The 11,878-nt window shown below is 45.1% G+C and overlaps 1 protein-coding gene across 9 annotated transcripts in view; it reads left to right on the forward strand.

Moving 5' to 3' along the window:
* Nucleotides 1–11,878, forward strand: part of PIK3CD (phosphatidylinositol-4,5-bisphosphate 3-kinase catalytic subunit delta) — a 61,511-nt gene that overhangs the window by 42,702 nt on the left and 6,931 nt on the right. For 8 of the 9 annotated variants that reach the window (XM_075172425.1, XM_075172423.1, XM_075172428.1 and 5 more), the window contains 14 exons: nucleotides 1,842–1,938; nucleotides 2,283–2,413; nucleotides 3,352–3,411; nucleotides 3,625–3,792; nucleotides 4,617–4,738; nucleotides 4,903–5,046; nucleotides 5,717–5,816; nucleotides 6,663–6,841; nucleotides 7,035–7,144; nucleotides 7,748–7,826; nucleotides 8,080–8,247; nucleotides 9,049–9,172; nucleotides 10,895–11,040; nucleotides 11,298–11,430. In XM_075172425.1, coding sequence (XP_075028526.1) covers nucleotides 1,842–1,938; nucleotides 2,283–2,413; nucleotides 3,352–3,411; nucleotides 3,625–3,792; nucleotides 4,617–4,738; nucleotides 4,903–5,046; nucleotides 5,717–5,816; nucleotides 6,663–6,841; nucleotides 7,035–7,144; nucleotides 7,748–7,826; nucleotides 8,080–8,247; nucleotides 9,049–9,172; nucleotides 10,895–11,040; nucleotides 11,298–11,430 — 1,761 coding nt within the window. The remainder of the gene's footprint in view (nucleotides 1–1,841; nucleotides 1,939–2,282; nucleotides 2,414–3,351; nucleotides 3,412–3,624; nucleotides 3,793–4,616; nucleotides 4,739–4,902; nucleotides 5,047–5,716; nucleotides 5,817–6,662; nucleotides 6,842–7,034; nucleotides 7,145–7,747; nucleotides 7,827–8,079; nucleotides 8,248–9,048; nucleotides 9,173–10,894; nucleotides 11,041–11,297; nucleotides 11,431–11,878) is intronic. The other variant, XR_012677065.1, reaches the window with a different exon arrangement.

Genomic DNA, 11,878 nt, shown 5'->3' on the forward strand with positions numbered 1-11,878 from the left:
GGGGATCTTGTTCATAGGTACTGGGGAAAGGTGGATGCATTCTGGTGAGCTCTTAATATAAAATCACAATATTTGCTGGAGCTGTGCTCTGTGGAAATGGATCAGCTGCAGCTCTGAGTAAGGTGCCCAGATCTGATTTAAAAGGATTGGTAAGAGGAGGTTACAGTCAGTGCAATCTGATTTTTGGTTTTGATTAGTAATCTTTTTGCTTGCTTTGCTTACAGTACTCAGAGGTTAATTACGTGCATGTTGTTTGTCTATGCAGACTGTCCAGAGCAGATAGGTGGGACTAAATCATTTACTACCACAAAACCAGGCATGCTTGCAGACTGACTGGGATGAGTCAGAGGGTTAATGTCACCCAGAGGCTTGGCTTTCCGTGTTTCTGTAAGTCATGCAGGAGATATTTCTGTCCTTACAGTGCCGAATCGTTGCTTTGCTGGACCTTATCCACCAAAAATCTTGCCTTGCATTTGGCAGGCTCTGCGCCGTGGTTTGATGTCATTTACTCTGTTAGAAAAGGTTATTGCTGGTGGTGGTGTTTTGTTTGGCTTTTCTCGGTGACCTAGAAGCTGATGTCTCAAATGGGATTTTGCTGAAGGTACTTAGTTTAATCAAATCAACTCAAAGGTTTGTGAGAGGCCACTTGGAAGTGATTCATTTTGTTGCATTAGGAGAAAATGCTGACTTTGCTACCTCCACCAAGTCCTTTGGTGTACCTTCGGGGTATGCCTGATGCATTTTCTAGAATGTCTCAGTGGAACAAGAAGATGTCTCACTGTGGTTCCCTTCAAATATTACGCTGTTTGTGGGTGCGTTTCGCTAGAATTTTGCCTCGCAACCTCTTTGCAACTCAGTTTCTTAAGCGTATGCTTAAGCCTTGGAGTTTTCTGAGCAGCTGAGTGAAATGCTGGTGTTGCTGAAACTGTTTTATGAAGTAAACTGTTCCATTTGGGGAACCTGACTGCAGGAAATCTTAGGTCACTTGTGGAATATGTCTGTCTGCTCTGGTGGCGGGGAACTGGATTAGAGCAGGGAGACGGGTTCTCTTTCTTGGTTTCTCTTTCAAGTCATTTTACTGCTGGAGTCTCCCACCTCCAAGATGAGACTGGCTTGTGTGACTGGGTTGGGCTTGTGGGTTTTATTTGAGGGGTGTGAGAGGGGATCGGCAGCGTAAAGTTTGATTTCTATAGTGTTTATTATCGTACAAAGGAGCCAAGCCTTTTCTTCCCGTTATCAGATATATCTAGCATTCTTTGCCTTGTTTTCTGAAGCCATGCTAACTCTGTGTTCCCTGTTTCAAAATTAAGGTTCTTCTCCCTCCCCTCAAACTGTGAAATATATGAAGTATGTATGTCATAGCTCCTTCAAATATCAAGTGTAGAGTTGCAAGGCCTTACCGGAAACTTAGAGATTCTTCAGCTATGCAAAATATTGGGTGATGAATATTTGTAGGGAGTGTTTGGTGCCGTTCAGCACTACACACAAGACCCCAGGTTTTGGCAAATATCTGAATTTGATGCCATCTTGTACTCTGATTTCAGGAGAACTTAAAAAGTAAGCAGACAGGCATGGTTACCTGGGATGGTATATTCTTTACAGCAACTCTTTGGTGAGGGGGTGCCTACAAACTCTTGAATGGGAAGTTACCTGCCTGTAGCGTTCTGTGCAGCAATTTGCAGACTTGGAAAAGAATCAAGATTATATAGCTTCTTATTCCTGGCTGTTGTGAGGGGTTTGCTTTGCATGGGGATATCTCACTTTCTTCTTAGTTCTTCTCTTACCTTCATCCAGCTTTTGCAGTTACAGCACCCAAATGAACTGCTTGCTTTGCTTTGCAGGACTGCCCAATTGCCTGGGTGAATGTCATGCTCTTTGACTATAAGGACCAGCTGAAAACAGGGGAGTGCTGCTTGCACATGTGGTCCTCCTTTCCAGGTATGTCAGGAGATGGAGCTACTGTATTGTTTGGTTGTAGGAGGGGCCCTAAGAGTTCAGACTAGCAGACCCAGTACGATTACTGCTGTAATCGTACAGCGGTTCATCTAGAGCCCTGCCAAGGTGAAGGCCTTGTTTTGCTTGGCATTGCACGTGTGACATAAGAGGTTGCTGCTGTCCTAAAGATGTCATCTATACTTTGCTTGTGAGAGGTCAGGAAAATGAAGTGAGCTGCTAGGGCCGGGCAATGTCCAGTGACAGAGCTGGAAGCAGTCTGTGCGCTGCTTTCTGGACCAAAGCTTCAGAAGACTGGGGTTCATGGATTTATGTACTTTGCTTTTCAGATGAGAAAGGGGAACTTCTGAACCCCATGGGCACGGTACAATGCAACCCCAACACAGAAAGTGCAGCAGCCTTGGTCATCTGCTTCCCCAGCGTTGCATCGCATCCTGTGTATTACCCGTCATTTGAGCAGGTAGGGGACGTGGATGCTTTTTTTGGGAGGCACAGAAATTCCCTACCTTTGCTGGCGCAGGAGCATTCGGTGTCACTGTCTCTTGGATGGAAGTCAACAGGGACCCGGGTACAGGCGAATTTGATGAATAGATATTGTTAATTGAAAATTTGACTTTTTCTCTTACCTAATGGACCTTTGAGTGAATACTTTTCCAGGCTGTGAATTCCTGAGGTAAAATTCCTGAGGTAAAGCTGAGCATTTGTTTAAAAAACATTGGTTTAACTGAGCCGCCTTTAAACTGCAGGCACCATTAGGCTCTGTAGGAAGGAAGAGAAACAAAAGGGGAAATGAGTGAAAGTAGACAGCTCCCTCCCTTTCACAGAGTGATAACATGCCGTGTGGTATGGGGATTTTCCATCTGTCACTGCAGCTGGCCAAACACTTAAAGTGAAAGAAGAAATGTGCCTGGTACAGGAAAGAAAGGAGATTTGCTCTGCCAGGAACATATCCACATACTCCCCCATGATGCATGTTCTGGCTCAGAAGCTTTAATGGATTGTGCCAGTGTGCAGGGAGGCTTGGGCAGCGCTGCTTGTCTGCTTGGCAAATGCACGCCCGTTCTAAGGATCTGGAATGGCTCGTGTTAGCCTGGAGCTCGGTGACCCAGAGTTCACAAACTGTATGGGTGTGCAGATGTGCCCTTTTGGGGGGAAGGACTCATCCCTTCTTTCTTGTTACTACCAGGGAAGGGGCTCTGTGGGCAGGTAGGTTACACCTCTGAGCAAAGGGGTCCTGCTGAGTACATGACCTACACTTGGGCTGCGAGAGGTGCGATTCCCTTCTCCAGAGGTGGCAAGTGACTGATCTCTAATGCAGCATAAATGCCTGGAGTGATGATGAGCTAGAAGTACAGAGGAAATGAGGAGCCTTTCTCAGACTCTTTATTTGTGTCCCAGCTGCTGGAGTTGGGGAGGAATGGAGAACAGCCCCGCGCCGCACCAGAAGATCCTGAGGAGGTGAGTCTTCTGGCATCAGTTTTTCAGCTATGTGCAGGCCATGTGCAAGCCTGGTTTCGTAGATCAAGTTATATGTTTCCACCTTACCCCCAACCAGCTTTTTTCACCAAACTGGGTCATGCCCCAGCCCTACGGGGTCTCTCTGGGCTAAGCAAGTCCTCTGGGTTGACACTGAGCCCTGTGTATGCTCTGTCCTGTGCTTCCCATGAGCAGAGGCTGCAACTGAAGGAGATACTGGAGCGGAGGAGCCACACTGAACTATATGAGCATGAGAAAGACCTGGTGTGGAAGATGAGATACGATATCCGTGACCAGTACCCACAAGCTTTGGCAAAGCTGCTTATCATCACCAAATGGAACAAGCGTGAAGATGTTGCCCAGGTGAGGGTGCTGGGGTTGGCAACCAAGGCTCCCTTTTTGATCCGTCTTTCAGTGTCTGCGTTCCTCTGTTGTCTTTGGGAGGCCAGCTTAGCAGGGGATGTTTCGCAGTGCCCCTGTGCAGGTCGGTTTGACATCACTGAGGTTGAGGAAGATTTTCTGTTCTCAACCAGTCACTGCGAACATATGCTGAGTGGTACCCAGATGAGTTGAGGTTTGGCCCTTCTGGGCTCCGTTTGGCTCTCTGCACTGTCCCAGACTCATTACTGACCAACAAGGTCTTGCTTATTCTCTCTAGAAACTGGAGGCAAGAAAAAAATCTGTTTAATTCACAGCAGAAATAGGATCTGGCTGGATATTCTTAACTGATAGTGAGAGACCAGCACAAGCTACCCCAGGGCGCGTCAGTGATTCTCTTCCAGAGAATGTCAGACATCAGTTAGGGATGGTCCCTGTGCTGCTCATCCCTCCTTACTTCAAGAGCTTTGACAGGACCTTCTAAAGGTCCCTTTTTAGTCTACATTATTATGCTGCAGAAAAGTGCTTTTCCCAAAGAGCTTGTGCCACTGATGGCAGTACAGCAAAGGTAACCCTGCCGTGGACTTGGATGGCTCCTCCTGTCAGTCTTCCTAGAAAGTTTAGACTGACGGTTTTTGACCTGGTGTCTGCAAACTTGCTCTGAGGCATCTATAAATCGTGATAAGGTAGAGGGTTTACCCCCCACCAAGGGAGCTGCTCTTCCATCAGTAGAATTTTAGATTTTTATCTATTGTCATAAAAATCTTGTTCCCTTTTTTGCCTTCCTCCTCGCCCCCCCCTGCTTACAGATGATTTCCCTGCTTCAGACCTGGCCAGAGTTGCCTGTCCTGAATGCCTTGGAGCTGCTGGATTTTAGCTTTCCTGACTGTTATGTTGGTTCCTTTGCTATCAACTCATTAAAGAAGCTGACGTAAGTGTTCACCACAAGGGATATGCGGAGCCCCTTTCTATTTATGTTTAGGGCTGCTGACGGGGACTGTGAACAAGGCTGACAGTCTTGTCTTTACAGTTTTTGCAAGTACACTTGTTGCAGTAAAGATAAGGTGGTCTTTTATTTTTCCGTTCTCTCCACAGAGACCATGAATTGTTCCAATACCTGCTACAGCTTGTCCAGGTGCTTAAGTATGAATCCTACTTAGACTGTGAATTAACCAAGTTCCTGCTGGACAGGGCGTTATCCAACCGCAAGATCGGCCACTTCCTCTTCTGGCATCTGAGGTAAAGAGCAAAAGTTTTATGCTTTTTCTCAGTAATCAAGTGAAGCCAGCATTTACTGGTTTCCTCATTGCTCTGTGAAGTGAGACAGCAAGCATGTCTGTATGTATAGATGCCAGGGTATTTATTTAAAGGCTATGGGCTGTCCTTTAGCTAGTGTCTTTTATCAAAGCATTGGTGGGATTTCTTTGCTGTGATTACCAAAACCCAGGACCTGCAGCTTTTTATTTGGGAGACTGAGTAAGGATTATTGCAGGAGGACACAAAATCTTTTTTTGTTTATTTGTTACTTTTTCTTTTGTTGTTGTGGTGGTGTTTGGATTAGGTTCTGTTTTCAGAATTTATACATATACACATGCCTGTGAGTTGAAATTTGCTTTGGACATCCATGGCCACCTGCCAGTTCTGAGCCTACGGCTCAGAAATGTTCTCAAAGGAGTGGTTAGCAATTTAGTCATCCAGAAAGATGTCTCATCACGTCAAGCAACAGTTTTTCTACATCACCTTCTGGGGTGGGTTCATTTTTTTTCTCTCCCCAGTACATCAAAAGAATCTAAACAGCAGCTGATATTCTGCACGCTCCTCTCCCCCCGTCCTTGTGCCGGCATGAATGGGAGAATTAGTCACTCGCTGCAGTGAGTCAGAATCGCTTTAACCTCCCTTCTTCCCCTAGGTCAGAAATGCATGTTCCTGCAGTTGCCTTGAGGTTTGGCCTGATCCTGGAAGCATACTGCAGAGGCAGCACCCACCATATGAAAGTTTTGATGAAACAGGTAAAAAAAAATTGCTTTTAGCCCTAAGGTTGACTTTCCTCTTGCTTGGAGCTGGTTCTCAGCTGTTAACTTTTGCAACTTAATGTTATCAGTAATACAAAAAAAGCCTTTTTACTGCTATGTTGGTTTTGGCATATCCTGTTAAGAGCCTGGAGTTCCCCATCACATGTGACTTTGCTCATCTCTTACTCACCGGCACACGTCCCAGACTACACTATGTGTCTAGAATGGTTTGAAATGTTCAAAGACCGCTGCTGTTATTAGATGAGTTACCATTTAGTAGGAGCTGATCACAATTGGCTGTCTGATTGGGAGCAGGGCACTCTTTCCTTCAGTTGCTGTGTGGAGGTAATCCTGCTATTTACCCACCCTCTAAAACTTCTCTATTCTCTATCAAGGGCCACTCTACCTAATTCAGAAGTGAGGACTCATGTATACATGAAGTCTTATCTAAGATGTGCCCACAAACCAGTGCTGCTTCTATTTTCAAGACTGAGTGGCACTTTTGCATAACCAGAACCCCCCCGAGAGCACTGAAGGGCAGGGGCTACAGGTCTCATCCTCACTTTTCTAGACAGTGCACCTCGCTTCTTCCTTTGGCGCTTGATAATGTGCGTTATTCCTGGTATTTAGGGCTGCATCATTACCTTGCGATGCATTCGTGCCCAGCAGAATATCCATAATTGATTATGGATCTCCCTCAAGCAGATACTACTAAATTTGTTTTGTTGCAATGTGTGAAATTGCCACAAGTTGAAGAGAAGGTAAGAGATTCGACCAAGGTTTTACATTTCACAGTAGGTTTTAATAGTTTCCATTCGTTAACCATCCCTCTCTTTTTTTCAGGGAGAAGCACTCAACAAGATGAAAGCTCTGAATGACTTTGTTAAAGTGAGTTCTCAGAAGGCCACCAAGCCTCAAACCAAGGAGATGATGCATATGTGCATGAAGCAGGAAACTTATCTTGAAGCACTTTCCCACCTCCAGTCCCCGCTGAACCCCAACATTATCCTCGCTGAAGTTTGGTAAGGAAGATAGCTGCATCTCTTCATTTGTGCCGCAGGCTTTGTTCAGCAGTAGAGCCAGGCTTCTGGTTACTCCAAGGACCTCTCATGGAAGTCACCAGTCCGTTAGCATTTGCAGATGCTGTTGAATTTGAGGCTTAGCCACTTTTTTAATAGATGGAAACCCTGATGGTCATATTTTTGTTTTCTCTAGTGTGGATCAGTGTACCTTTATGGACTCCAAAATGAAACCTTTATGGATTGTGTTTAATAATGAAGAGACAGGTGGAGGTGGAGTGGGCATTATTTTTAAAAACGGAGATGGTAAGTCTTTAAAGCATATGTTTTCATAGCATAATAGTCTCAAATATTTATGTGGTGAGTGGGCCTAAATATGGACCATTAAGATGATGTATAAATGAGGACCATCAACGTGTTTGAGTTTTTTGACAGTAATCTGGAGATATAATAAACTCTCCTCTCTATTTCACTTGCTGCCCTCTTCATTAAGATTTTAGCACAGTAGTAGCTGGATACCCTTGCACAGGGTAAAGGAAACTGGTGTGAGGTCTGAAGGAGCTACAGCAGTCCAAGCTTTGTCGGGTTGGAGTGGCTGCTGCTCACTGTTGTGTCCAGATAGATGTTTTCTAAGGTGCTACATTGACTGCTTTGGCAAAGTGAAGTCACGTATACCTCCGTTAGTATAATCGTGTCTGAGTTAAGGTGTCTGGTATGGTGGCTTTACGCTATTACTGCACTAGTAACCATTGCTCTGTGCTGATGTTCTTTACTTGCTAGACCTAGCGAGTGACAAACTCGGCAGAACAGCCTGCTTCAGGGGCAGCACAAGGGCCACTTGCAAGAGCAGAAGAAGAGGGGAGAAGGGGAGGTACTTACGACCCTTTTTTCCTTTGTAACGCTGCACAGATCTTCGCCAGGACATGCTGACCCTGCAGATGATCCAGTTGATGGACATCCTGTGGAAGCAGGAGGGCCTGGACCTGAGGTGAGTAATGTGCACACAGTTGTCCTACTGCAATGATAAATCATGTGGGGGAGGCCATTTTGGCTGCAAGCTTATTTTGTCCCCGACAGGTCTGTCTAGTGTGCTGTGAGCAGCTAGTCACGTTTTGTGGTACTGAGGAGCAGAAATACAGAGTAGGTACGGAGTAGATACGGCAGACAAGGGAAAGCTTAAAAGTCAACACAACCCGGTTCTGGGCAAGATTTCAGTGGAAGGGTTTCTTTCATCTCTGCAGGATGACCCCTTATGGCTGCCTCTCCACAGGAGACAAGACTGGACTGATAGAAGTAGTCATGCATTCAGACACCATTGCCAACATCCAGCTGAACAAGAGCAACATGGTGGCCACTGCAGCCTTCAACAAGGATGCCCTGCTGAACTGGCTGAAATCCAAGAACCCGGGGTAGGTGGGCTTACCTTTTACTTGGTGCTGCTTTACTGCTTCCTTCCATCTGGAGACATTTCTTCTGCTTTACTCAATTTTTTTCCTTCAGTTATGCTTATTTCCAAGCTGTCCCACAATATCTATAGGCTGCTTCGCTGCCTGGCACACCGAAGGCATCATGTGGATCAGTGCGGGTCTTGAGCAGAAATGGAGGCATCTGGGTTGCTGTTTGCAAGCTTTTTTGATCTGTGATGGCTTAAGGTAGCACTGTCCACAGGCTGGATCCAAACCTTGATCTTCCCGTCGGTCCTGTTACTTTCTCCACAGGTAGATAGTCAGCGTGGTGGCAGCTGGAAAAGGGGCAGAAGGAGTAACGCCAAGACTGGGAGGTGAAAAAAGAAAGCAGCCCAAAAGCTGCGTAGCTTCGGGTTTTACTGGCTACAGAAGCAGACAGCAGCAATACATCAGTGCTACTCTGATGTAGCAGGGCACCAACAAGGGGTCATTCTAGGAGCCCGCTTCGTCTCTGGAGATCTAGAAATGAGTTAATTTAGTTGAAACGAAACCATTTTCATTGAGATTGTGGACACAACCTTACCCAGACCTCTCCAATTACAGACAGTTGTTATTGCAGCTAGTTTTTGTAAAGCATGGATGGGAGCGCTGCCTCTGAAGAGCGTTACAGAAATTCAAATACGCGATTCCCTTACCTTCTCCTGCAGGTTTGCGTGGAGGAAGCTATAAAAACAACTTTCCCGGTGGTGAAGTACCGGTGTTCAAAGTAAAATTCTGTTTCAATCTCTTTCTTACCCTCTTTAGGGAGGCATTGGAACAAGCTATAGAGGAGTTCACTCTCTCCTGTGCTGGGTACTGCGTGGCAACATATGTGCTGGGGATAGGTGACCGGCACAGCGATAACATCATGATCCGGGAAACTGGACAGGTATGGGATTCACTGCTGCTGAAGTACTGGAAGAGGGGCGTGAACGCTGCTCAGCAGTGGGCAGATACATCCCAGTGCAATCTTACTGCTAAGGAATGTACCTCACCTTCCAGCCGAGCGGCAGACTGGACAAGAATTCTCAATAGCTTCTATCATTAAGAGGATAAATACAGTTTTAAAATTTGAATTACAATTCTGTAAGCATCACTGCCATCAGCTGCCGCTGTTAATACCCACTTTGAAATTACAGTGGTGCAGTTCATACCTCTCAGACCTAAAATTGGCTGCAGATGCCAACTCAAGCACTGTACTTACCAGTCTGAAGACTTACATGGCTTCAGCAGAGTCACAAATCGCTGGTAGTTGCTAGGTAAGATCCTCAGTTACTTACCCAAGCTGATATATTTACAGTCTTCCTCCTAGAAAAAATGTTGGTTTGTTTTTGGTTTTTTTTTAAAATGAATGCAAGTGATCAGCATGGTTTTAATTTCATATTGATACCTGTACTGATGCCTTTACTTCTCTAGTCCACAAGAATAGCTACCAGAGTTTATACCTTCTCATACACTGTTTGGAAGCCAAAGGGCAAAACTAGGAAAAAGAAAATCCCTTTCTTAACAGGACATGTACTAAACTACATCAGTAATACTTTGGTAAAGGGGGAAGTCTAAGCTATCTTTCTTGTTTAATTGTGAATTCTACAAAGCCTAAACCAACCCTGTGCTAGACGGTGCAAGGAAAGTCTCCTGCAGGTCCAGTGAAGTCAGCTGGTTAGTTAGTATTTGAAAGTAGGAAATGGGCTGCTGATGTTTTGAGACTCGTATCTCTTGCACAACTGCCTGCACTCCTTCTGTGTAGCATCCCACTCCTCTACATCTTATTCCCATAAATCAAGCAGTCATGGTCAAAGAAACCTAGTAGTGCCTTTGTTTTGGGGTCACAGCAGGGACAGAGACGCTGTGTCATTTGCTAACAAGACACCAACGTCCCTCCCTGGGCTGTGACTAGCAGCAGCCCTTATCTAGGGCTGCCTCTTCTCCCCGCTAAAAAAATGCTGGGTAGGGAGCTTACAAAACTGTTCCTGCAGAGCAGAGGCCGCTCAGTTATTTGTCCACTTGAGGGAGCTGATGCCCTGCGGTATACAGCCTTGGGTTTTGGGTATCTAGGGTTTACAGCAGCTCTGCAAAATTGGCATGGCGTGCAGGGTTCTGCACAGGATCCTCCTTCCCGTCACTGCACGAGTGGTGCAACGACTTCACCGGGCTTGGTATTTAAAAAAAAAAAAAAACAAAAAGGAGGAGGGAAAAAAAAAGCCTTACCTGAGCAAGTAGTATTTTGTAGTAACTCCAAACCAGGACATCTTTCCACACACTGTCTGGGACTGCAGACTGCACTGGTAGGGTGCCCATTTTCGTTCTCTTTCTGCTTCTACTAGTGACACACTAAGGCTTTACAAAAACCAGAAATTTCTTCAGCTATACCAAGTATTGAAGAGGTAAGTCCCTTTTCTGTCCTATCCAACATCTAATTACACTAGAGAATAGCCTGGCAAATAAATATTGCCTCTTTTCCCAAAGGAGTGCCAAGGGAGAGGACATACTTCTCCCTCCCAAAATCCTATGGTCGGTATCTTTTGAATACAGTAACTGTGAAGAGAACTCACCACTGATCAGCTAAAGTCAAGACTATCCTGAAAACAATTTTTTTCTTCCTTATTTTCAGCTGTTCCATATTGATTTTGGTCACTTTTTGGGGAATTTCAAGACTAAATTTGGTATTAATAGAGAACGAGTTCCTTTCATCTTAACCTACGACTTTGTGCATGTCATCCAGCAAGGAAAAACAAACAACAATGAGAAGTTTGAAAGGTAAGTGTTAGCAGTTAAACTTGACTTAAGCTTTTTAAGCTCTGAATTTTCAGCATTTATTTCCACCAATGATATGTAGGCTATAGCTGTCTATACACACGGAAGTAAATAAATTATTATCTACCTGTTGGAGAAGGTGAAAGAGCTTGGTAGTCATCAATGCAGACAGCAGGGTTCAGACTAATACCTAGTCTTACTTTATAAAACGGTATAGCTTGCAGTCGTCATTCCTTTGCCTCATCTTCCTTTCTGAACAGATTCAGGGGTTATTGTGAAAAAGCTTATATGATCCTGAGGCGCCATGGTCTTCTCTTCCTGCACTTGTTTGCACTGATGAAAGCTGCTGGTCTGCCAGAACTCAGCTGCTCTAAAGACATTCAGTATCTAAAGGTAAGAGAAGCAGAGCCCAGACACGGTTAAAACTGAATACCTGATCTTGTAGCTCAGTGAGGAGAAGGAGTTCGGTGTGGAAGGGCATATTCTTTGAAGCAAATGAGCTCCAAAAATCACGAGTAGACGTCCAACGTTCATGTGGAGGACGTCAGAAATGCCAGATACAGGAAATAGCTTCAGATTCTTCAGCACAAAGGCCGTAGGTACCTCCTAGAACCAGCTTGCAGGGAAGGAGGCAGAGCTCTTTGGCTGTGTATCAGTTCCTGTTCCCAGCTTGCCCCTTAAATTAGAACGACCCAGCCCTGGCCAACTGAAAGACAGGAGCTTTGTACAAGAGTACTAAAAACCTTACAGTTTCCCTACACTCAACGTAAGAGTAGGATGCATGTATTTATCAGAATGAAAAAAACTCGTGCAACTACAGTAACTATTAAAAACAATTAAT

The sequence above is a fragment of the Calonectris borealis genome, chromosome 23 (assembly GCF_964195595.1).
Source record: "Calonectris borealis chromosome 23, bCalBor7.hap1.2, whole genome shotgun sequence".
Taxonomy (NCBI): domain Eukaryota; kingdom Metazoa; phylum Chordata; class Aves; order Procellariiformes; family Procellariidae; genus Calonectris; species Calonectris borealis.